Raw genomic sequence first — 26,112 nt, 5'->3', positions numbered from 1 at the left:
AAGAAAGGAGGAGGGAGAGAGGAATGGAAGGAAGGAGGGGGCAAAGAAGGGAAGAGGAGGGAAAGAAGGAAGGGATGGAGGAGGGAAGGAAGGGAAGAATGGAGAAGATAGAGAGGAATGGAAGGAAGGAGGGAGGGGGGAAGGAAGGGATGAGGGAAGGAAGGGAGGAGGGACGGAGAATTTTTTGAAGCCCATCTCTAGTCTGAACTGTTAAATACATCAGATGCTAGTCTTTTTTTTTTTTTTCTGGTTTTATGGTTTGAATTTTCTCATATTAAAGGCTTATGTTTTAACAGCTTTCAGGGAAAAAAAAATTGTACTACCTCTAGCTAAGAAGAAAGAGGAAAGGAAGGGGGGGGAGGATGGAGGGGAGTGAGAGAGAAAGAAAGAAAGAATTGGAAATTTGTCTTCATTTCCTCAGGTACCCATGGAAACAAATGGGAACAAACAGGTACTTTCCTTATCCCACTGTGACTGTGAAAGGGAAAGACGTGGGAGCTTGGTGCCCTGCACATTTTACCCAGTTAACAATATAATGACTTCATTCCATTTGCATAACCTTAACCATTTGGTGGACAGTGCTGGATCCTTAAATCAGCGTCAACCTAAACATTTCCAAATAAGTTCCTTTATCTCAGGAACAAAATTAAATTAGTGAACTTTTCTATCTTGAAATTGTATTATTAAGTTATAAAACTCCACTTTCTTGATGCACACATTTAACCCTATGGGATTTTTACCGTTTAACTAGGTGAAACAACAAGCTACTTTATGAAAATTGATGGATGATACATACTTTAAGAATGGAGTTAAAGAAAAAAAATACCTTAGATTTCTGGAGGAAATTAGAGAAAGTCATTTTGGTTTTAACTATCAACATATTTGCTGCTGCTGCTTCCACTTCCTATAGTAAAGAATAGTGGACTCTCCTGACGGAAAAGGCAAGCACTGGAGAAAAACCCTGAGCAGGATTAAAATGATCAAGCCTCATCTTGACAAATTTGATTATAGAGGTTTCCATTCATTTCTTGACTACTGACTTCACGATTGTAGCTTACGTGAACATAAAGAGTTAAACTAATTTCACAGTTTTCTCTTGCCCTTGGCAAAACAAAAAGAGATGAAGAAGGATACAACACTCCAATTCATTTTACAAGCTCTAGATTGTGAAATTCCTAAGGGAATGAAGAAACTGAGTCACAAATGTTATTTGTTCAGTCACTGAGTCAACGTCAACTCCAGAAAATTCTATCCTATGTGTCTCTTTTGTATAACAATGTCTCATTAGTTCTCTTTAGCAGTCAGTAAGATTACTTATACCATGGGAGTGGCACATGCCAAACTTAAAAAGGCATTCAGTTGCTCACCACAATTTGATTTAGTCTTGGAATAATGACCCATGGAAGAGTAATTTTAGGATCTGGAGACATGCACTCAGCTTCATTTTCTGAGGGGGAAAAAAAAAATCTGTACCAAATCAAGATTTGGCTTTCCCCGTTTCTCAGAAGTGCGATCAAATGAAATTGTGCATTTATGTTTTCGATGAACTTCATGTGCTATGGGTGGAAATTCATGGAATTATATAGTGTCCTAATATATATATATTTTTTTTTCTGTCCGCAAATCTTATTTCAATAAAATCTATAATAAAAATAAATCTATTCAAAAATATTGACACTGAGGACCTAAGCCAGTCACCTAACCTAAACCAAAAACAATCTTTAATCTTAACAAAGCCCCAACACCGTCCAAACTCTCCTGGAATAAAGAAATATTCATTTCATGCAGTGGACATCGCTGTCATTTTCTCAATCAAGCCCTCCCGTTATTTTCACCAATGACTGAACTTCTCAAACACTGACCATTTTTTCTTTTCTTTTTTTTTTTTTAAACACTGACCATTTTCAAAAGCGTACCCTGTCCATTAACTCTCACACGGTTTTAAAAATCTACATTCTCCGAATAATCACAGTCTGGCCTTGGTCTCAGTACTTTTCAAGCATTTGCACAGTGAACAGACAGTAGATACTTAGCACAGGTGTATGTTAAATTCATAATTCAGGGAAAAAATAGAAATAGGATGTCAAATCAAGTAACATAAATCTGTAGGGTAATGGGTCAAGTAGAAAAACTTGCAATCATTAAACTACCGCGGCTTCTCTATATGTATCCCTGTACTGAAAATTTTCAAGATATTGTTCATGTTCTTCTACGGAGATTTTGGGTTTTTAAAGCTGCAAATCCGCTTTAAGTCTCCCTCCGGGTCTCTCTCTGCCTCTCAATCTCTCCCTGCACCCCCGCCCCTTTCGGCGTCTTTTCTCATTTGATCTCAACATTTGAAGAAAATCCACAGCACTGAAACCTTCCCAAATGGGTTCTTTATAAACAATCGGACGGTAGGCACCTCGCGTGACCCTGATCATGTCCCTGTTCTGTCCGTAAACGGGAATTGCTCCATTTCTTCCTCCGAGCGGTGGTCGTTTCTTTTTCTTTTTCTCTTTTTTTTTCTTTTTTAAAGATTTTATTCATTTATTCATGAGAGAAACAGGGAGAGAGAGAGAGAGAGAGCGAGGCAGAGACCCAGGCAGAGGGAGAGGCAGGCTCCAGGCAGGGAGCCCGACGCGGGACTCGATCCCGGGACCCCGGGGTCACGCGCTGGGCCCGAGGCAGGCGCTCAACCGCTGAGCCCCCAGGGGTCCCCGGGGTGGCAGTTTCAAAGGGAGCCCCGAAGCTCCCGATACGGTGGCCGAGCTACCCGCACCCGATGTGGGCGAGCAGGCTGCCCGAGGGGAACACGGCCCGAGCTCGGGACAGCGGAGCCCATGTGCCGGGCCGTGTGAGCCCCCACCCCGTGCCCCCCAGCTGTGGACTGAGCACCGGGCACGTCAGGGCAGCAAAGCCTGGCGGGTCCCGGGGTCGGGCGGGGCGGGGGGGCGGCAGGTGCAGGGAAGGGGGCGGGGGCGGGCCCCTCGGTGAACCTTCTAGACCCCGATCGCCCGGATCCCGGGGCCGCGCCTGCAGCCGGGCCCAGCGCCGTCGCGCGCCCCGGGGCCCCGAGCGCAGGAGGCGTCGCCGGCGGGGCCACCGCAGGCACGAAAATGGGAGGTCGGCGACTTGCCGGGTCTCCGGGGGGGCTCCCCGGCGCTCGGGCCTCCCCCGCCCGCCGCCCCGCCGGGAGCCCCGGGCCTGCGTCAGCCCCGCTCCCCGCGCGCGCCCCTCGGTGGGCCTTACGTAACCGCCCGCACCCCGCTCCGCGCCCCCGCGACACCTCGTCCCGTCCAAGCGGGCGACCGGGGCCCGCGGGTTCGAACCCCGGGGCGGGCTGGGGCGCGGGCGCGGGCGCGGGCGGTCCACCGTGGGTCCCTCCGGCAGCCCCGCCGCGCGCCCCGGGGCCCCAACGTGCTCCCTGCGGTCAGGGTGCGGGGGGGGGCTTCTCCAGAAGCCTGGAGACGAGCTGGGGGCCCCGCCAGCTCCAGCTCCAGCCCAGCTCCAGCCCCCACCCCACCACCCTAGTGCGCACACTCTTCGACGCCTTTTGCTCCCTCTTCCTCCCCCCCCCCCCGCGCCAGCGGGGGTCCCCGAGATTGCAGCCACTTTCTCCCTGCGCCGTCACACGCACGCGCGTGTGCAGCCGCTCACACCCACACACACGCACCGCCCGGCCCTCGCGGGCGCTCCGCGGGCAGCATCCGAAAGACATGAATATTCATTACTTACAAGCGTTGGTGACTGCGAAGCTGTTGGCCACCTCCAAATTGTCGATGTGGGGAGTCAGCCTGAACTCCGAAGTGGAAAACTGAACCATCCCTACCCGAAATGCACTGTATTCCTGGTCGGCGCCCCTGGGAAACAGCCCCCCTGCGGAGAACAAGCACCAAGCAGAGGGGTGTCAGCGCCGGGAAGGAGCCGGGGAGCCCGGCGGCCCGGAGGCGCTCGCCCCCGCGCACAGGCCGGACGAGCCCATCGACCGACCCGGGCAGCGGCCAGCTCGGCTCCAAACGGTAGCCAAGGGGTCAGGGCAGAGGCGCGAGCCCGGGGCCGGGCAGGGGGCCAGAAACCTCAGCCTCTGCCGGTGACCACCGGCTTGGCGTTCAGACCCCCCACCACCCCCCCAAACCCCGAGGATCCGAACCGACAGGAGCAGGTCAAGGCAAAATTAATAAAATGTGGGGACCCGACACGAGAACACCGTTCCCTCTACCGTATCAAAGCCCCAGCCGGTTCCCCCTTCGCTGCATGCTAAGAAAAACATGTATATTCTAGGCGGTTTAAATCTGGAATGCAGTCAAGGTATGACATAAGTCTACATGACATGAATTAATTTGTCCACCGTGAACAAAGATTACCACCCAATTAGGCACAATTCAAAAAGCAGAGCACAAAAGGGTACCTACCTATCTGTATGCTGTTAGAAGAGACACCAAAAATCAGTCCCCATAAAACAGGAGAAAGGAGGACAGATATATGCATAATCTTTTGCATTTCCAAGAAAAGTAGAGCATCCACAAAATACCCCCTCTTTTTTTCTTTTTCTCTTTCCTTTTCCTTTTCCTTTTCCTCCTCTTCCTTCCTTGGCGGTTTTCCTCGGCAAATTAGATCCTCTGCATTTTGAGACAGCAATTTAGCACCAAGCTGCTAAAAACCTGAAGTGGAGGCAGAAGAATTGCTATTTCCCAGGTCCTGCTGGGGGCTGCTGCTGCCGCCCTGCGCCCCGCGCCTGCTCCCGAAGTCCGGAGGACTGGCTGGATGCAGTTTTCAGCGGAGCTGCCGCTGTGGTCCCGGTGTCTTGGAATATTCAGCAGCCTCCCGTGCGCTCACACACACTCACCCTCTCGCGCGCTCCTCTCCCTCTCCCCTCCGTCTCACACACGCGCGCGCGCGCACACACACATACACACACACACACACACACACACACGCACGCACGCAAGTCACAGAGGACCAGGCAGTCCCGGGCGCGCGTGCGCGAGTCGAGGCAGGCCGCCGGCGCGCGCGCCCAACCCCTCCCCTGCCCCCTCCCCTCCCCCTCCCCCTCCCCCTCCCCCTCCCCCTCCCCCTCCCGCACCCCGCGCCCCGCGCCCCGCGCCCCGCGCCCGGCTCGGCCCCGGCGGCCTCGCGTGCGCCTCGCTCCCAGCCGGGCACCCGCCGCCCCCGGGCCGGACCTCGGCTCTCGCGAGCGGGGGCGCCTCCCCCGAGCGCCGCTGCCTTTCAGCACCGAGGACAGCGCCCGGCCCGGGCCCCGGCTGCGCTACCTTTGTGCCGCCGCCGCCGCCGCCGAGATGCTCCAGCCTGGACCACACGCCTGCAAAGCTGATTTCCGGCTGCTGTGCAGAAGCCGAACCGCTCCCTGTCGCCGGCGGGGCGCTCTCTCGCCAGGCCCCGCTGTGTTACATTTGATTTTTGTGTGTGTGGTTGTGGTTTTCATTTCCTAGAGCCTGCGAAAAACTCACTCGCCTAGCGATGTAGACGAACGCTTGGACCGTGCGCCTCGCCCGACCCGGCCAGAAAGCGAGCAAGGAAAACAAAATACCCATCGAGGAACTGTTCCAGAATCGGGAAGTTTTGCTAAATGTGATGTAGCCAGCATCCAGGGAAAAACAAACAAACAAACAAAAAAACAAAAACAAAAAACAAAAAAAAAAAACAAAAAAAAAAACAAAAACAAAACAAATTATGTCTTTAAAAACTAAAGCCGCACAGGAGGAGATAAAGACTGAATCTTTGAAATACTTTGCATGGATATCCCATCTTGAGAGTGTCATGGGGCCCTAATGCCAACTCGCAGAGCCAGCTGAGGGCAGGTCCCGCAGACCTCACTGCAGATTCTCTCCTACAGTAAAAACATGTAGACTTGGCTCTGTAGAAGCCCCTTCTTTACTGAAAGCAGAAGACTGCGTTTCAAGGAAAGGCTCATAGGAGAACAAGGAGATGAAGTGAGTCTAGAAAGATCGTTGAGCTGCACGGTCTTTCGCAGGGACGTAGTGAGAAACCAGGTATTCCACCGCGTTTTGGCCCTGAGTTTTGAGAAATCATTGCTCGGAGAAAGTAAGCTAAGTTTTCGTGACTTTAAACCCGAGGGCTTGAGATCACTGCGGAAGAAAGATGAGGTTAGGGATTAAAAGTTTGTGGGAAGGGAGTGGATGGGGAGGATCTAAGACCAGACTTCCCCCTGCGGAATTTATGCACTTCGCGGTGCTTGCCAAGCAGTTGCCTGGGAACGCGCTCTGGCAATTCCTTCTGCTGCTCCCAAAAGTCTTAAGTTTTATGGCTTTTTTGGTTTAAACAAAGAAATAAAAGAAGGTCGAGTACAAGAGACTGTTTCCAGAAGGCAGTAGATTGAAGCCCACGATACTAATAATATTTCAGAATGCCAAGAGAGTTGGCCTGTCATGCTGCCTTCCTGTGCAATTATCACAGGCTCCTCGTTGGCTGTTATTTCATGTTTGCTTCTTAGTCATTCCAGGCCTTGATTTCTCCATTTTAGAAATGAGAAAGATGGGCAAAGTGGCCTCTTGGGCTTTCAAATCCTGTAATTCTGCGATATCCAGTTAGTCTTCCCCTGATTTTGGTTTTAGATATCTATTTATAAACCGGAAATTGAGAATCCATAATCTATTGCTAATCGTAGTTACTACAGGTAAAAATGCTTCCCAATTTTATCACCAAGAATTTATTTTAGTCTGTTGATAAGCAATTCACTATATGTAAAACAGGCCCTGTGAATTAAAATACATTTGGCTTTTTAAAAACTAAATAAGAATAAAAATAGTAAAAGAAATGTAAATAAAAATATATCCAAATTTACCATGTGAAGAATAATTAAATTAATCTTATCTATTCAATCACTAGTTATGATGTAAGGCACAAAAAATGATCTGAAATTACTCCCTATTTGAAATATATGATGTATATATAAAAGATATATATATAAGTGAATAAATAATGTCTCACAGCACAGTAAAAAATACATTTCCATCCATTTTCTTTTTTTCGGCATTCGTTGTTTTCCGCAAGAACTTCAATTTCATATACAGTAAGTTGGAATGAAAGAAGAGAGAGAGAAGGAGCTTAAATGTGGAGAAGCAATGATACTTAAAGTGTAGATGAATGTAAATTGAATTTTTCCTTAAAAAACTTGTTTCAAAAACTATTTTCATCATAATCTATTTCAAATTCAAAGGCAAAGATGAACTCAAAATGACTGAATTATATTCTATAAAAGCAAACGATATGAAGCAAGAACTTGCTGAATCATAGATCATTTTTCCTAGTAAAAAATGGAAGAACTCAGGGTAAATATTACTGTTTAATGACAAATTATAATTCATATATAGGATAGAAATAAAAACTTCAGTAGGCATTTCCCGTACTTTGAACTGCTATTCTATTACTGTGTCTTACACAATGTAGTTAAGCATGTACATTTTACAACATCCCTGGATACATTTCCTGCAATGTTAGAATCATTATGTTAATATTATCATTTGTGGAATCTTTCTAATTCGCTATAATATTTGTACAGCTTATATTTTTTCAAGGATAGAATACTGTCAATATAAATGTAATGAATTTAAATGGAAGTAAATAGTTATGAAAACGAATGAAGAGTACTAGAATTTATTTTGAATACTTAGAAACTTCTCACCTCATAATATGTCTCAAATTGATCGATAATAAAATCAATTTTGAAAATTTCAAAACTATGAGGTCTACAGTGGAATAGAGTAACGCGCTCAAAGAAATAGAATTTGCTATTTTCTGCCCTCTGCTGTTCAGTTTTGGTAATTATCCATAAGTATTGTTTTCTAAAGCAAGGATAAGTTACATTGAAACGTGGAAGGAATAAAAATACTACCGACCCCATCATTTGTTTGCTTGGTTGGTTGTTACTGTTGTTCCTTTATGCATGTGTTTAAACAATTTTTATCATTTAGGCTAGAAATAAGTATTATACGTAAGATTTCAATTTCTGCTTCACTTGATCTTTGCTTCAACATGAGAAACAATAATTTTCCTTTTAAATCTACTTTAAAATGCTTAAGGATACCAAATATATGGTACCCAGTATGCACAGCTTTAATTCTTATTCCATTATAAAAACCTTTGCATAAAGGAAAGGAAAGTCATTGTGAGAAGGAGTGTGATAATTTTTAAATGACTAGTAGAGCAAATTTTAACTGATTTCATTATCAAAAGTGGATTATGAATGTCAGTGCCATACCTCCCAGTAACGAAGTCTCATCAAAATAGAGATCACTGTCTTTCTTTCTATTGATCTTCTGGAACTGTGAAAATGTAGGCCACCTGAAATGCTTGGATGCAACTCAATAGTAGGAAAAAGGGTCCATGCTCTTTCAGCAGAAGATGGCAAAGGTTGCAGTACCTGCAGAAGGAACTCTTGTTCCAGACATGAGACCCTATTGCTTGAGACAAACCAAACAAAGAAACAGACAAGAAAACATGAAGATTTTAGTCCATCGGGACTACAAATAGAAATTTCAGTTCTTAAATTAAGATAAAGAATAATATTAATATTAATAATTATTCCAGATTGAGACAACATTCTTTTCCTTTTTGCAGCAAAATTTTAAATCACCATTTCAATAAGATCAACTACATGACCCAAAACATATACCTAAGTTAAGTAGGCTTTTGTACCTTTCTTTTTCAATGAATTTAGAATGTCCAAAAATGAAAAGAAGTAGTTATTTTCCGGTTAGTTTGTGAGCCTTGATTTTATGGATTTTAATGAATTTTACCCTAATAGCTAACAATCCTGTACCAGGAATGTTTATTGGAAAACAATATTTCAATTCATTCATTCATTCAATAAACTCTAAGGAATTACAATAATGTTCCAAACACTGTGGTTGACACAGTGGGTAAAAAGATAACCCAACAGAAACTTTTCTCAAGAAATTCCCAGACTTCATTCAAGTAAGCAAATGATTAAGTCCACATGAGAAGGTCAATAAGAAATGAAACAAATAGGCAGATAGTTAAGATAATGTGATAAGGTAAAGAAAAATCTATTAAGCACATTTTATCTTGGAGCTCAGGGAAGGAGAGTTACCAAAGGCTAAAATCTGAACTGAGTCAAGTAGAAATGAGGTAGGTGAACCGGGATGTAGCGAGGAGAACACTTTTTTATTTTAATTAAAAAAAAAAAAAACCTCTTTAAAAAAAATTTTTTAAAAAGGGGGGGTGGATTCCCTGGGTGGCTCAGCAGTTTGGTGCCTGCCTTTGGCCCAGGGCCTGATCCTGGAGACCCGGGATCGAGTCCCACGTCGGGCTCCGGGCATGGAGCCTGCTTGTGTCTCTGCCTTTCTCTCTCTTTTATGTCTATCATGAATAACTAAAAAAAAAAAAAAAAAATCTTTATTTTAATTTTCAATTTTATTGAGTAACAGTTATTAACAGTAAATTAAGATCTTTACAGTGTACAATGCGATTACTTGGTATATGTTTACATTGTTAAAGGATTACCCCATCAAGTTAATTAACATATCGATAACTTTGCAGATTTATCCTTTTTTTGTTGTGAGAACATTTAAGTTCCACTCTCTTAGCACATTTCAATTATACAGTACAGTGTTATCAACTATAATCATCATCTTATACATTAATCTTCAGACCTTGTTTATCTTAAAATTGAATATTTGTATCCCTTTACCAACCTCTCCCTGTTCCCCCCCCCGCCCCCCCCCCCCCCCCCCCCGTGCTCCAGCCCCAGGCAATCACTTTTCTACTTTATTTCTATGAGTTTGACTTCTTTGGGTTTTTTTTGTTTTGTTTTGTTTTTTGTTTTTTGTTTTAGATTCCACATATCAGTGATACCATACAGTATTTGTCTTTGTCTGGCTTATTCCAATTAGCATAATGCCCTCCAGATTCATCCATATCAAGGTTAAATAATATTACATTATTACATATATAGCACATTTTTTAATCCATTTGCGCAATGACAGATTGCTTCCACACCTTGGCTAGTGTGAATAATGCTGCAATGAACATGGAAGTACTGGTAACTCTTCGAGATGATGGCTTCATTTCTTTTGCATATACACCCAAAGGTGGGATTTCCAGATCATATGGTAGCTCTATTTTTAATTTCTTGAGGAAACTTCATACTGTTTTCTGTAATAGCAGTATCAGTTTACATCCTCACCAACAGTATACAGTTGGTTTTTCCTTTCTCCGAATCCTTACCAGAATTTATCTCTTATCTTTTTAATACTAACCATAACAAAAGGTGAGAGGCAGTATCTAATCATGGTTTTGATCTGCATTTCCTTGATGATTAGTGATATTTAGAACCTCTTCATGTATCAGTTTGTCCCGTTGTACGTCTTCTTTGGAAAAATGTTTATTCAGGTCCTGTGCTCATTTTTTAACCAGATTTTTGGTTTTTGATATTGTGATGAATAAGTTCTGTATGTTTTGGATATTAACCCTTTATCAAATATATGACTTACAAATACCTTCTCCCATTCCATAGGTTGCCTTTTCATTTTGTTGATGGTTTCCTTTTGCTGTGCAGAAGCTTTTTCATTTGATGTAGGCCTCCTTATTTATTCTTGCACTTGGTGTCAAAAAAAAAAAAAAAAGGGATCCCTGGGTGGCGCAGCGGTTTAGCGCCTGCCTTTGGCCCAGGGCGCGATCCTGGAGACCCGGAATCGAATCCCACATCGGGCTCCCTGCATGGAGCCTGCTTCTCCCTCTGCCTGTGTCTCTGCCTCTCTCTCTCTCTGTAATGACTATCATAAATAAAAATTAAAAAAAAAAAATCATTGCCAAGACGAATGTCAAGGACCTTACCTTCTGTTTTCTTCTTGGAGATTAATTTTTCAGGTCTTATGTTCACATCTTTAATCCATTTTGAGTGATTTTTGTGTATGGTGTAATATCGGGAACCACTTTCTTTCTCTTGAATGTGGCAATCTGTTTTTTCCGCACCATTTATTGAAGAAACTATGCTTTCCCATAGTATATGCTTATCAAAAATTAATTTATCATACACACATGGGTTTATTTCTGGTTTTTTCTACTCTGTTCTATGTGTCTGCTTTTTTTTTTAAAGATTTTATTTATTCATGAGAGAGGCAGAGACATGGGCAGAGAGATGCGGGGAGCCTGGTGCAGCACAGAATCCTAGGACTGCGGAATCAGGTTGTGAATCAGGGTGCCGCCCCCCTTCCAGGGGCAAACTGGGAGGTGGATGCTTTTGTCCACTCTTTCTGTCTAGACACTGGTGTGTAGCCATAGGGGGTAGGGGAGGTGCTTCTGCACCCATTAAGAACTGCTTCTTTCTTTGCTACCGTTCTGTGGGACTCAAAAATGCAAGCCCTGTTGGTGCTCAAAGCCAGGTGATTCAGGGTTCTGCACCTCAGGCAACAATCACAAAATCTTGGGACACCAACCAGACAAGTGTACAAGCTCCTTCTAGGAAAATACTGATGACTCAGAATAGCCTAGAGCAAGAAAGCGAGGGAAGGGTCCACTACCTTCCCCAGTCTCCAGGAAGGATTTAGCCAGACTCTTCATGTGTGCTAAATTAGATGCCTGAACCTCAGACAACATCTTTTAAGTACCCAGATGGACCTCTTTCATTTTTGCCTGCTTCATCCATGCTAAACCCTGAGAGGGATAGCCACAGTGAGTGCTCACAGGCCCATTATCAACTACTTCTTTTTTTTTTTTTTTTTTTTCTTACTATGGTTTTGAGTTTCCTGGATGCAAGCCTCATTTGCTTTTACAACTAGGTATTTTGGAGGCCCATCCCTTAAGTGGGAATCTTCAAAGTTAGGACACTAAATCTGGGTTCTGAAACCTTCACTCTTCAGAGAGAAGTGGGAGTCGGTGTTCCTTCACAATAGTATGGTACTGTGATGGGGATGGGGTTTATGGCAAGAGTGTATCTCAGGCTTTCCTAAAGCTTCTGATGTGGGTATCTTTCTCATTCATTCAATGCATAGGAGTTACTCAGTTTCTGGATTTCTTTTAAAGGTCATTGCTCCATGTGTAAGCTATACGTTCAGTATGTTCATGGGAGGAGGGGAGTTCAGGGGCTTCTTATTTTGCCATCTTTGCTGACTTTAAGAATGCTTCATTTAAAAGCAGAGACATCAGTAAAGGCATGTGTGTGGTCCAGGAATTACAAGCAATGCCCATGTTTCTAGAATGGGAAGTATAGAACAGGCTAGATTATGGTAAATTTATCCTACAGGAGAAGGAAACCATTTGGAACAAAGATCAGTTCTTAAGCTTTTCACTTTTAGATACAACATTCTGGAAGCTGTATAGAATGTATTTATGGGGAAGCATTGAATGTAGGGAGACCAGATAAGAGGCTGTATTCCTGGTGAGGGTGATAAGAATCCGGATTAAGAGAATAATAGTAGGAAGAAAAGGTTGGTTTAGTGAAATATTTAAGATGGAAACTTAGTAGAACTTGTTAGTGAACCTGCATGTCTCTTAGGTAAAGGATATGGAGAAACGAAGCCAACTCCTGTATGAGGCAGAGTGTCCAGGACAATGTTGTCTCACCTCAGGATGAAACATAAAGAATACTAGAAAGCAAGTATGTAGGCAAGTGATGTGTTCACTTTGGGGCATGTTGGATTTAAAAAATCTGTGGGATACAACCCCTCAAGCCATCGTGTCAGTGCTTAACACCAACTCTGATACTCATGAATGAGGCTTCATCTGAAGTTTGACTTTGAAAAGTTAACATCACAGCCTGTGGTATTTTATATGTAGTTACTGTTTCTTAGAAAAGTCATTTAAAACAAAAAACTGAAGAAAGACTCATGCATACCTTCAAGATCCTGCTTTCACTTAGTACTGATAGATGTACAATCATTTTCCATCATTTGAAGCGAGACCAGGCCATTACCTTAACCGTGGTTCTCCTAAATAGTTCCCCATTTCAGTCTCTTTAAAATGGAATAAGATTTAAGAATATTTGTGAAGAAATATGAACACTAAATTTCTTTTTATTTTTTAATGATTTTTCTCATATTTTATGATAGCCTTGCTCACTCTTAGCTAGAATGAAATTTTTTGCCTACTTGCGTTAGTGTCCCTTTCCAGGACATCCAACATAGTTTTCAACAATTCTCTTTTCACGCGTTGTGAATTTACAAAACATTTTAACCAAATCGCATAATCACAGTATCAAATTCAACTGTCAAAAAATGTTTTCTTTTTCTAAAATACGCTTGAAAAAAAAAATAAAAAATAAAATAAAATACGCTTGACTCTCAGTGGGTGATAGCAGAAATTAGAAGAGCAAGCCGCTGGCCTAAATATTCAACAGGACTCCACTGGTGCTTTTCACATAACGTACGGGGGTGTGTGGGGGGGGTGGGGGACAAAAGAGAGAAAACAAAAAGAAGCAAATAGCATAAAACGTAGCTACAACCATTTCCAAATCTATGGATGGTTATGAGACACAAATAGCCACTTTTTTCAAGCGCTCCTTCCATATTCATGCTACTTTAGTCAGCACTTCAACGAGCCAGAGTTCTTTACTTGTGGTATGTGACCCAAATCTTCATTCCTGCAGGGTCTGAGTCCTTGATGTTCTAGCCTTTGTTAGGGCTTCTATAGTTTTCTTTTGTCTGATTACTAGGCAAGAGAATACTAAGAGGAAATATAGTGAGTAGTGAGCCTCCTCATCTACTCCATTGGCATAGCACATTTCCCTTCCAGTCTAGTAGGTACCGTTTCTATTCTATAATAGTCGGCTGCTCTGCAGGTACAATTTTATGGTACAACAGATCAGATGATGTCATTTCTTCTGGATGGGGAAGTCAGGTTGTAAAATCATGTGGTATCCTCTGGACAGAAGCCTACTATGTGGGAGGCCCTACTGGCATGATAGAAGCTTCTTTTAAAATGGAAAGGAATTGCCAGCAGAGGGGAGCGAGGTCTTACTTCAAACCTTAGGCACCTGTCCTGAGATTCCCTCACTGGAACTTGCCATGCTCTCTATATTAACATCTTTGTCTGCATCAGACATGTCAAATACCATTGTGTCTACTGGGTCTAAGGCTTAAATGTCGGCTTGCACTGCAAACCTAAAACTGCCAATGTAGTTTATTTCTTTCAGTCCAGCTGGCAACCTTATAACTTAATACTAATAAATGTGTCAGAGCAGCATGCCCAGATGTGGTACACATTGCCTGCAAAATTCAGACAAGCCTACTAAGCTTTGCTTCTTTCTTTGTGGTGGATGGTAAAAGCACAATTAGCCTCTGGTCCCTGGATGCTTGAGAAGCTTCACCCATGAGGTCGACCCTCTAATTTCTGAGGGGTTTTATCCCCCCCACTCTGTTATACGTATTTTTACTAAGGCATCTAAGTGGCTTACTACTTCTTGTTTATCGGGTCCAATTAGCATGGTGTCATCAATATAATATATCAATGTCAAGCTCTGCAGTGGGGGTTACACCCAGAGCAGTCCCTGTATCTCTCTTGAAGGTATAGTGGGCTAATATTACTTGGGATATATATACTTATACATTATTATTATTGGCCTGGAGACAATGAGAGATGTTGGAGCGAGAAAGAATTGGCTTCATATTGGGAATCAACTGTTCCATGCACAGATATTAATTTTTTTTCCCCCGCATAGGAGATGGCTGCCTTACAGAGTTGAAAGGTTTGCTTCTGCTTCTGCTTACACAGCAATACTGAGGAATTCAGAATTTATAAGCTCCCAAACTCATCTGAGTCTGTACAAATGTGTTTATTCACTGCACCAGAATTCCATTCCTTGCCTATAGTCTCAATATATAACAATATATAGTGGTATATAGTCTCAATATAGAAACTATATTGTCTGTAATATAATATAATATAGTTTCTATATTGAGACTATAATATATACTTACATATTATGCCACTTAATGTAGTATCTATATCTAATTGGTAGAGCAACTAGTTGTTTACTTAGGTTTCCTCAAGCCATAAATTCCCTAGACTACAGGAAAGGAGGGGCTCATTCAAAACTACAAAGAGGCTTTTTGGTTTTGATACATATTCCTAATTGCATGCTCATAGATTTTAATTTCTTAGAACTCCTGTGTTTGTTCTCTGGGGCCAGAGAAAGAGACTAGATGCTTCCAATATTTTAAATAATTACTGTTGTCATAACAATAAAATACCACAGCTACCTGATTTCCCTCCAGTTCCCCTTCATTCTATGGTGCCATCAGTGAAAATGTTTATAATCATGTTGCCACGATCTGCCATAAATCACTCAAGTCCCATTCTTCCTCCTTTGTAAGACCATATTCTCTGTTCCTCATAACATGTGAGCAATTTTGTGCTTGATTCCTATTGTGAGGTTCTGTTTCCTAGGGCCATTTGCAACACAAATTACTTTATATCTGCATCCCTGCATAAGATGATATATGCAAAAAGAATGATCCAAAGATATTCTACTTACAAAATATGAGTAAAAGAAACCACAAAATTCAGTACAATAATCCAGGGTAGAGGCAGTAGGGCTACTGACATTCTTAGGCAGAAAGGAATGTACAGAGGAATCCAGGACCTGAATCTAGAGGAGGAGAGTCATGAGAAGAAGGACATCTTGAAAGAAGCCATGATCTTTCATTGGAGGACATAGATCACTTGAGGTGACCTATCATAAGGAAAACAGAGGAAGAAATAATCTAACCTCACTCTGCTTTCTTCCTCCAGTCACCTGACCAGGCTCCCTTTGGCTAAAGTCAACTGAAAAGTCAGAGTGAGGGAAGACATTGATGCAGCTCCTATAAGTCAGCCACCTGGGACAGAAAGCAGAACAAAGAAAAAGAATAAAATTTGAAGAGGAAATGGAAATATGTACAGTACACATTGGCCATTCTTTCTTAAACTTAAGATTCATGTAAATGTTAGAATATGAGAGGCCCAGGTGGCTCAGCAGTTTAGCGCTGCCTTCAGCCCAGGGCCTGATCCTGGAGACCCAAGATAGAGTCCCATGTTGGGCTCCCTGCCTGGAGCCTGCTTCTCCCTCTGCTGTGTCTCTGCCTCTGTGTGTGTGTGTGTGTGTGTGTGTGTGTGTGTGTGTGTCGCTCATGAATAAATAAATAAAATCTTTAAAAAAGAAAAAAGAATATGAGAGGGACCACTAGGCAGAGACAGTAGCTATTGATGGGGAAGACACTGTTTTTCATTACCAATAGTTGGCAAGTTGATTGCTTGAGTGACTTCACAAGAGTACCTGGAGGAAAGGCAAAGAAAGGAAAGACAGTATAACGTCTGTCCAACTTGAATTCAGATACACTGATTATACCTTTACACAGAGAAGATAATGGAAGAGATGGCTTTGCAAGAGTCTCTGTGAGAGTGTATGGCACAATTAGTGTCATTTTATTTTTTTTTTTTTTTTTTTTTTTTTTTTTTCTTTTTAATTTTTATTTATTTATGATAGTCAGAGAGAGAGAGAGAGGCGCAGAGACACAGGCAGAGGGAGAAGCAGGCTCCATGCGCCAGGAGCCCGATGTGGGATTCGATCCCGGGTCTCCAGGATCGCGCCCTGGGCCAAAGGCAGACGCCAAACCGCTGCACCACCCAGGGATCCCTTAGTGTCATTTTAGATTACTATCCTCCTCCCCCCCAACCCCCCAAATCTGTTTGGATCATGATATGACTATGTCAGAATGAAGATCCAAGGAGTTCCATGTGACTTTGACAGCTTGAGGTTTTGCCATTATGGGAACATCTTACAGAGTACATAGATTTTCTCACAAAAGCATCAGCATCAGACTTGGGGTGAGGGGGGAAGTTACATCATAAAATGGCCTAATGAATAGATATTGATATTGATGAAGGACTAGACCTGAAGAACCTGGGAAGACTTTGTGAACACACATGAGAGTACTCTGGAGATTCCCAGAAAACGGAAAAGGAATTTGTTGGGGACCAAGTCACTGCATTCTACAGGAGGAGTCAAGAGCAAGAGTCAGTGAAATTTTCAACATTACTGTTACAAATTACCGATTTTCAATACACAGCCTGAAGAGACCTGAAAAAAGGCAATTGTTTTGTGCTGGTCTCAGCCTATCAGTAACCAGTGTTGTGGTTAGACTGGCCTTTGTGATTCTCACTATGATTGCAAGACTCTTCAGCAATAACCACCAGGAAGTTATGAAAAACTAAAGGTTTATTACTTACAAGACAAAGAAATTATATAACACAGCTGAGGCCATACAATGAGGTCACAGGTAGAGGGAGAGAGACAGAGCACACAGGCTTGGGGTTCTGCTTTTGTTGTCCTAGGGTTTCACAGGCTCATTTTGTATTGGTGAATTTAAAATATAAAAGCTGGGCACTGGAAGAGAAGAAACAAGTTGCCCAAATGGTCAGTTACCAAAATGAACTAAGATCTCCAAAACAAAGGAGCCTCAGTGAAGGGGAAGTGGCTGGCTCTTTATCTAGTTGTGGGGCTGGCGCTGTGTTTGTCAAAAATAGGCTTCTTTGAAATAAAATGCCTCTTCAATTAAAGCTTAAGTCAGGCACTTGCATTAACAAACAAACGAAAAAACAAAACCTGTGGGGCTTCTACACCCAGCAGTTTACACTTAGAGATCAGTTTTTATGGGATTGGTTTGCTTTCCTGCATGATCAAACTTGAAATTAGTCTGATTTTCTGAAACTGCTTTCCATTATTTAACTTTATTGATAGGAATACAATCCTAGCTTAATACCTAGGAAGACTATTAGTTTGCTATTTTCAACATAGACTAATGAGAATTGTAAAAAAAAAAAAAAAATACCCTCTGGTAGTTTGTCTTTCTGGAATATAGCAAACGTAATTCCATAAAACTCTTTCTTTGAGGGCAGTTATCTTTAATGAGTTTTAAAAAGCTAACTCAATTCAGGTAATATTAAACAATGAGTAGTCTAGATTTAGGAAGAAATATTACATGGAGAATAAGGGGATGGAATATTTGGATAGTATCGTGCAAATACCTATAATATTTGTTCAACTTACGTTCCTTATAGACTTATATTTTTACTTCTCAGTTATGTTTTCATCTATCAACAAATATTTATCGATCACCAATGTGCTTAGTTCTAGAGAAATCAAAGTTTCTATGACAAATTGTGTTCAAAGAGCTTACATTCTAGTGAGAGGGACAGGAGGTTGCATTGAAGGGGTAAAGGTAAAGTGTTGTATAAAGTTAAATCTTTTCTAAAGAGAAAGGCATGACTCAAATGATGTAGAAAATAAGTTTATCTTTTCACAGAATGTCGTGGAAATACAAAATAAGAAAGACCAGCCGCAAAGCCTCTGCCAGCTTTCAAGTGCAAAAGAGTGAGTCTCAGCTTAGTTAATATTTTAATTAACAGAGTTCTTGGTTGTGCGAAGAGGGATCTATAGCTAAGAAGAGGCAGAGAAAGATGAATTCTTCTTCTTTTTTTTTAATGTAGAGAGTTGAATTTCCAGGAGACATCCAATAGAAGTGGCCCAGAAAACAGACAAGTGAAGAAACACAGCATGGCAGGACCTAGAATTGATAGAGAAGATGGCCAGAAATTCCTGGGAAAGAAGACAGGGGTCTAATAGCCCACGTTAAGTTGAACTGCTGGGATGTGAGCCCCTCCTTCACCCTAACATCCAGTGAAACCTTGCTATGGAGATTGAGCTCACTTCTACATCAGCAGAGTAAGGTTACTGCAACGATTTGGGATCTTTGAAGGAATATCTACAATGTTGTCACACATTCTAGAAAACCTGCTTTTCAAAGGGGAAAACCCATATAACTATTAGAGACTGAGGACTAGAGAAAAAAATCAACTTTAATTTGGCAATGCTTACGTTCTGGTATCTGAATGAGTCAGGAAGAAACATAAATTCCCACTTATTTTTTCTCCTTTCCCCTTTATTCCCTTTCACTATGTTTTTATATTCCCCAAATGAATGAGACCATATAATGTTTGTCCTTCTCCGATTGACTTATTTCACTCAGCACAATACCCTCTAGTTCCATCCACGTCGAAGCAAATGGTATTTGTCGTTTCTAATGGCTGAGGAATAATCCATTGACCACATCTTCTTTATCCATCATCTTTCAATGGACACCGAGGCTCCTTCCACAGTTTGGCTATTGTGGACATTGCTGCTAGAAACATCAGGGTGCAGGTGTCCCGGCGTTTCACTGCTACTGTATCTTTGGGGTAAATCCCCAGCAGTGCAGTTGCTGGGTCGTAGGGCAGGTCTATTTTTGACTCTTTGAGGAACCTCCACACAGTTTTCCAGAGTGGCTGCACCAGTTCACATTCCCACCAACAGTGTAAGAGGGTTCCCCTTTCTCCGCATCCTCTCCAACATTTGTGGTTTCCTGCCTTGCTAATTTTCCCCCATTCTCACTGGTGTGAGGTGGTATCTGAAAGGGAGACAGAACATAAGAGACTCCTAACTCTGGGAAACGAACTAGGGGTGGTGGAAAGGGAGGTGGGTGGGGGGTGGGGGTGACTGGGTGGCAGGCAGTGGGCACTTGACGGGATGAGCACTGGGTGTTATTCTGTATGTTGACAAATTGAACACCAATAAAAAATAAATTTATTTTAAAAAAAGAAACATAAGTTCCCTTTTCTAAAAAAGAGTAAATTGTTTGCTAGATCTGTAATACAAATAATAACAAAAATTCCAGCACCAACTACCTTAAAAATAAGATAAATGTATTAATTCATAGAACTTAAACCCCAGAGTTATAGTCGGATTTGGTTGGTCCAATCACTCTGACCATCTTTTGACCAGAAAAGATGGAGATTATTTCTTCTTATGGTTGTAGCAACTGGTATTTTCTCCAGCTGGAAGAAAGCACTTTGGTTGCAGTCTTCCAACAAGATGTCCTAAAGGTTGTCCAAACTGGCTTGCGAAGGGCACATGTCCAGTTTTAACCCAGCACCTTTGTCCAGGAGAGAAGACATGCAGCAGTTGGAGTTGGGACCACTCAGCAGGAAGGCCAGGAGTTAATGGAATGTGTGGGTACTCTTAACAATGGGGAGGAGGGAGACAAATGCTTAGCAGCAAGACAAGCACGTCTACTTGAGTAGATAGACATGGAAAAAATAATGCTAATTCTAATAAAGGATAAATTCTATGACTTTATAGACAGAAATGCTTTCTCTAATCTTAGAGACCTTTAAATTGATTTGATCACTTACATATAATTTGCTAGGAGTGTAGCATTCTACTTATTTCAAAGACCATTGCTTAAACGTTGTATAAACTCTGGTAAAACTGGCTTGGAATAACAGCGTTTGCTACTATATATACTGCTTGAGAGAATTTCAAGGTTATGAAAGTAGTTTGAGGCCCAAATAAACTTTAAACTGCACTGAATGCCCCCTCTGTTTTCAGCAGTTTTATAACATCATAAATATTTTTGTGTCTGATACTGCTAATGAGTTCCATAAAAGAATTTTTAGCCCACAAACATCCTTATTCAGCACTCTCTTTTTGGCAACAATAATTAGGTTTCTTACCTGACTGTGCTAAAATACATCATGGTCGGATAGCTATTTTAAAAAATTAAAATAAACAAACTTGTATCGTGTCATAACAGAAAAGACAACACTTTTGTTTTAGTTGTTCAGTTGTTTTCTGTTTGTTTGCTTGCTTCCCCCAGCTCCAGCTTTAAAATGCACACTGGTGCACCGCAAATGACCGATCTTTGGCATTCTAGATCGTGTATGGATAAATGCAAAAATCTGTCACTGGTAGTATCCCAGTTAGACGTTGGTATTTTAACACTGGGGAGAGGACAAGCAACTAAAACAGAAATTTTGTCCTTTTTATGACACAATATAATTTTGTGAGTTTACTTGCTTTTCCGTTATGATAAAGTCAAGGTGCTGGAAGAAGGCTAAGGTGAACTAGAATAAAATTTACAGAACCCAAGTTTCTCCATAGGTTAGTAAGAGAATTTGGGTCTAATGGAGGCACGTATGGATATGGCATTCTTGAAGTGGTGTTTTTGTATTTCCTATTTGATATATTTGGTGTATAAATCTCACAGAAGCTATTAAAAATTTAGCAATGTCTCAAAACGGTTTTATAAGTTGCCCCAAGAATATGAACAACTAATCTTAATTATTGTCAAATGGAATGATGGGCAGGATGACCTCCAGGCTCTTACATCTCATTGTAGAACCATGAGTTTATTATTCAGAATAACACTTTTGTTTTCACATTAGTGTGTATAACTCTATTACATAAAGGATTAATATCAATTTACTTCATCTATCTTCCTAATATATAAAAGATATTGCATGCCGTAAGTTCTAAAATAGTTACCTTTATTAAGTACTTGCTATGTGCCAGATACTAGATGTTAAACATTTTGCCTCATTTTATCTCCTTTGTAAACCTTATTGGGCACGTTGTTATTTTAAAGAAGAACAAACTGGGCCTTGGAAATTCAAGGAACCCTGAACTACTAAGCAATAGACCCAGGATGTAAACACAGGTCATATCTAACTCCAAGAACCATGCGTGATCCACTGTTCGATGAGGCAAAAACATAATAAAATCATAGTAATGAGGAATAAGATGTGATTTCCAATTTCTGCATTGTGTATGCAAGCTCCCACACAGACCAGCCTTCACATATGCTTCTTTCTACTATTTCATTCATCATTAACTTGTTCACCTCATATTAGTGGAATTCCTCCTCGGTGCCATCAAGTGCACTGCGGGAAATAAAATGGTAAACAAGTCAGATAAGGTCCCTGTTCTTGTGAGAACTTTATTTCAGTTTTTCTTATCATTAGAGATACCAACAATAACAAGTTAATATAGAAGTTTACAAAAGAGGAGCACCTGGGTGGCTCAGGAGTTGAGCGTCCGCCTTCAGCTCAGGTTGTGATACTGGCATCCTGGGATCTGTTTCCACATCAGGCTCCCTGCATGAAGCCTGCTTCTCCCTCTGTCTGTGTCTCTGCCTCTCTCTGTCTCTCATGAATAAATTTTTAAAAGATTTTTAAAGTTTACAAAATAGCTATAGGTTGTGATAAGTAACAACAACAAAAAACTCAATAGACACAGTATGATCAAAGAAAGAACTGTCTTTCAAAGATTGGTTACCAGAGACGCCAAGCTGAAGCTGTTCTATGAAGAAGCAGAAGGAAGAACTGCATCTTTCAATATACTCACTTCCAAATTCAATTCAGTGTTCATGCAATTCAAAAGAGTGAAAGGCACACTCCAAGTAAACTGATGATCATTTCAGGATATCCCATTGATCATGCATATAACAAGATAATGTGCTCTTTCTTTCTGACCATATAGCTGTAGGATCCCTGTAAAACTCCCTAATGAAAATAGAAAAGGTAGGTGTACCCTCACTTGTGCAGAGAACATAGCGCAGCTTTCATCTGATTTACATGTAAGATTCTCTGGGCAGTGAAAGTGGGAGTTTGAGTGTTTGAAAGGACCAGTTAGGTATTATTTATTGTTGTTTTATATTGAGGTTAAGAACTTAAACATTTCAGGGTTATCTGTGCTTTTTCTAAAGCGTGTTGTAGAGAATTTGGATCCTGCATCTGCATTCAGCAGGAAAGATGCCATGACATGCACAATGACAGCAGTGAGTGACCGCAGTGGAAGTCAGAAGAGAACCTGGCGACAAAACATAACCCATTTGCCATCCCGTCCCTAAGACATAAACGTCTCTGCCCCCAGAGGAATGATAAAAATTGGGTATAGTTAGGTACCTTAAGTCAGATTTCCTAGAAGTAGAACCTGGGCCAAGGATTCAAATATAAGTGATTTATGAAGTACTCCCAGGAGAAACTAGGAGGGGAATAAAAGCCAGAGAGGGATAAGGAACAAGCCACGGAGCATATATGATACTTCAGGTGAAGTTTCAGATTCAGTCGGAACCCTTGGGGAGCTCAAGAAGAGAAGTTCCACTTGAGAGTGACATATCTGGATTTCTGTCCCTGGCATTAGGAATTTGCCCTGACTCAGGAAGAGATGCGAATTCCAGGCACTTGGGGCTCACCAGGGCACCTCGATATTCTAGAGCCATCCTCTAGAGAACCATCAACGTCAGTCACGATTTGTGCATAGAAAATACATCAAAGCTGTAGGATGGATGCAAGGAACTGGTAAAAACAAAAACAAAAACAAAAAACAAACAAACAAACAAACAAACAAACAAACCTGAAGGGATCTGGCAAATGCACAAGTAGGATCTGCAATGCTGCTTACCCAATTCTTCAGTAAATAGCAGTGACCTGGAGATCAATATAGGGGCCAGTGTGGAAAAGGGTTTAACAATGAGGTAAAGCTCCTGGACTAAGATGGCAGCGCACATGCCAAAGCCCAAAGAGCCCAGAGCTCAAGACAGAGTCACCCCCAGGGGGATAGGAATGGCTCTATGGGGGGAAAGGGTGTATTCTCAAGGGCTCAAGGTTGAAATGTGGTGGGTAAAGAAAATTAAGGTAGAGAGGAAATTATGGCTGGGTAGATTATTCTGTGGCCTCCTTGCCTGTAACTATGCACCTACCTATGGGGTAAGTGTTATGTGTGAACGAGACACAGGGACGACCCTCACAAAGGATGTAAATTCAGTTTGTCTTTGGCCAATTTAAACCAGCCAAGATAAGCAGGGACTTGGGAATTACCTGAGCTCTCCTCAGTAGTTAGCATTAAGCAAGATTAAAAACAAAACAAAACAAAAAAACAAAAAACAAAAAAATACCACCCTGAAGGGCAGTAAATTCTCATTGCTTTGATTAAGGAATGGTTGAAGTGAGAATTTTGATTCCCACTAATCGCCATGGGAATGACCCTGTCTAGCCAGTATATTAGGCAGGAACTTGAGGTGAAGAGCAGATTGTTAAGGACTCCATGTGATGAGCCCTTCGATTTATTCGATTTACTTGCTATGTAAAGGCAAAAAATCAACTTTCTCCTCTAGGAATCCTATTGCTTCCTAATCACAAAGTCGCCAGAAGGAAATCTGAATTGGCCTGGGCTCTGAGCAGAAACAAGCATTAAGAGTTACAGACAGTGGTGTCATAAGCAATCCCATCGAACTTTTAGCACTTGGCTGCTCAGACGATATTAGAGGTATACCTGCAGCCACAATATACTGAGACTAGACCTTTGGCATAATTTGAATTAAGGCTACCCCGCTGAGGCCTCAGGGGTGTTGGATCTGAGGACTCCCTGAGACTGCTGCTAACTCTAGCTTACCTGAAAGTGTTGGCCTCTTATGGGATGCTATTAAAATTCTACCCACCAGAGAAGGGCCAAATAAATCTAAGGCCAGAAATTTCTGTGATGAATTATGTGATGTCATAGAAGCATTCTAATAGAATTAACTCTTCTAACAATATTCCAATTGGGAGAGAATAGCACAGCGACGTTCACTCAAAAAGTAGACTTTAAGGAGTGCGTGGGTGGCTCAGTCAGTTGAGTGGCTGACTCTTGGTTTTGACTCAGGACATGATCTCGAGGTCCTGGGATAGAGCCCGGAGTCAGGCTCTGTGCTCCGAATGAAGTCTGCCTCTCCCTCTCCCTCTGCTCCTCTCCATTCACTCTCTTTCTCCCTCTCTCTCAAATAAATAAATAAAATCTTGTAAAAATTGAAGTTTAAAGACAGTACAAGGTGGGGGGATTTCCGTGGGCTATTCCACACGTATGAGTAGATTTCCTTACTTTCCATAGACCTTACGATCTCTGAGGAACTCCTTGTCCCCATTACTGTCTTCCTGGTCACTAGCAGGAGTTCTCATATTTAGGACATTTTCAATCCTAGGGAGTTTGCAATCTTAGAGCCATAATGCTGTTTGGAAATCAGCCATGATATGCCCAGCAGACAGTAAAACTTTGATGGAAGCAAGCAAGGGCAAGTTCATATACATAATGAATAGAACTGAGAAATGTTTAATTAAAAGCAGAAGAGGAATCAGGCTCAGGTCCCCTAAAGAGTGTTTGAGTATTTATAGACCTGGGTTGTAGCCAGACTTTTGCTATATGGTCAAGCATATAGACTGAATAATAAAATGAACAATCTAGATGACTGAACAATAAAAAAGAGCCCTGCATATGGAGAATTCAGTTACAAAATCATCTGTGGGGATTTAGAGGGAGAACTAAATTGGTCAATATAGATGCTCACCAATAAAATACTGTTGCCAGCTAAGAGGGGGATTAGAAAATTAGGATAGATCCCTAGCTAGCTCATAACTTTCTGAACAAGAAGACATGTGGGTGTTCAGGCCACGTACTCATGAACTGAGAGATGTCATGTCCTCTGGCACATAGTGAGATGGCTAATGTAATAAGAAACTGTGCCTAATGGCAATTGGAAATGAATCGATGCTTGAAAATCTGATAACACTGGATTTCAACCAGCAGCCCTAGGGGTCTAGAAATGGTTTTGACTGGGATTGACACAGATTCGACTCTAGGCTTTTCTTTTCTCTTTTTTTTTCTCTTTATTTAGAGAATATCCTTTTTAAAAAAAAATTTTTTTTAATTGTGGTAAAATACACCCAACAACATTTGCTATCCTAACCATTTTTAAATGTTCAGTGGTATTAAATACATTCACAATGCTGTGCTACCGTCAGCACCATATATCCCTATTCTTTCTTACAAAACTAATCATTTACTGAGTAAACAGTAACTCCCCATTCCCTCTCCTCCAGCCCCTGGCAACCACCATTCTACTTTTTGTCTCTGATTTTGACTACTCTAAGTATCTCCTATAACCAAAATCATACAGTATTTGTCTATGAAAATAGACAAATTTTCATAGACAAATCATATTGGTGACTGGCTTATTTCACTTAGTATAATTTATCAAGATTCATTCATTCTTTAGAAAGCATCAGAATTTCCTTCTTTTTAAAGGTTGAATAATATTCCATAGTAAATATATAACACATTTTGCTTCTCTATTCATCTGTCAATGGATACTTGGGCTGCTTCCACATTGTAGCTATTGTGAATAATGCTGCTATGAACATGGGTTTACAAATATATCTTTGTGACCCTGATTTCAATTATTTTGGGTATGTGCCCAGAAATGAAATTACTGCATTATATACTAATTCTATTTTAAGTTTTTGGAG

The 26,112-nt window shown here is 41.6% G+C and overlaps 1 protein-coding gene and 1 long non-coding RNA gene across 7 annotated transcripts in view; both read right to left on the bottom strand.

The window, feature by feature from the left end:
* GRIA2 (glutamate ionotropic receptor AMPA type subunit 2) overlaps positions 1-5,360 on the bottom strand; it is a 150,023-nt gene extending 144,663 nt beyond the window's left edge. Inside the window, exons 1-3 of one of the 3 annotated variants that reach the window (XM_077846498.1) lie at positions 5,253-5,360; positions 4,395-4,643; positions 3,718-3,858 (exon numbers count right to left, since the gene is read on the bottom strand). In XM_077846498.1, the coding sequence (XP_077702624.1) occupies positions 3,718-3,858; positions 4,395-4,482 (229 nt within the window). In that variant the 5' untranslated portion in view covers positions 4,483-4,643; positions 5,253-5,360. Of the gene's footprint in view, positions 1-3,717; positions 3,859-4,394; positions 4,951-5,252 lie in introns of those variants that run through there. The other 2 variants (XM_077846499.1, XM_077846497.1) reach the window with 2 other exon arrangements.
* A 14,321-nt stretch (positions 5,361-19,681) lies between these two features.
* On the bottom strand, positions 19,682-24,327 carry LOC144282607 (uncharacterized). 4 transcript variants are annotated; one of them, XR_013351098.1, is made up of 5 exons: positions 24,227-24,312; positions 22,738-22,816; positions 21,845-21,976; positions 21,675-21,714; positions 19,682-20,013 (listed from the first exon to the last, which is right to left on the bottom strand). It is a non-coding gene; the product is annotated as an uncharacterized LOC144282607 (long non-coding RNA). The 4 variants fall into 4 exon arrangements; XR_013351099.1 differs by having other exon boundaries at positions 21,845-21,972; XR_013351096.1 differs by lacking the exon at positions 22,738-22,816 and having other exon boundaries at positions 21,845-21,972; positions 24,227-24,327.
* Between the last annotated feature and the right edge of the window lie 1,785 nt (positions 24,328-26,112).

Source organism: Canis aureus, chromosome 13, assembly GCF_053574225.1.
Source record: "Canis aureus isolate CA01 chromosome 13, VMU_Caureus_v.1.0, whole genome shotgun sequence".
NCBI classification, from domain to species: domain Eukaryota; kingdom Metazoa; phylum Chordata; class Mammalia; order Carnivora; family Canidae; genus Canis; species Canis aureus.
Note: the sequence above shows the minus strand (reverse complement) of the source record. Positions and strands in the feature narration are given on the sequence as shown.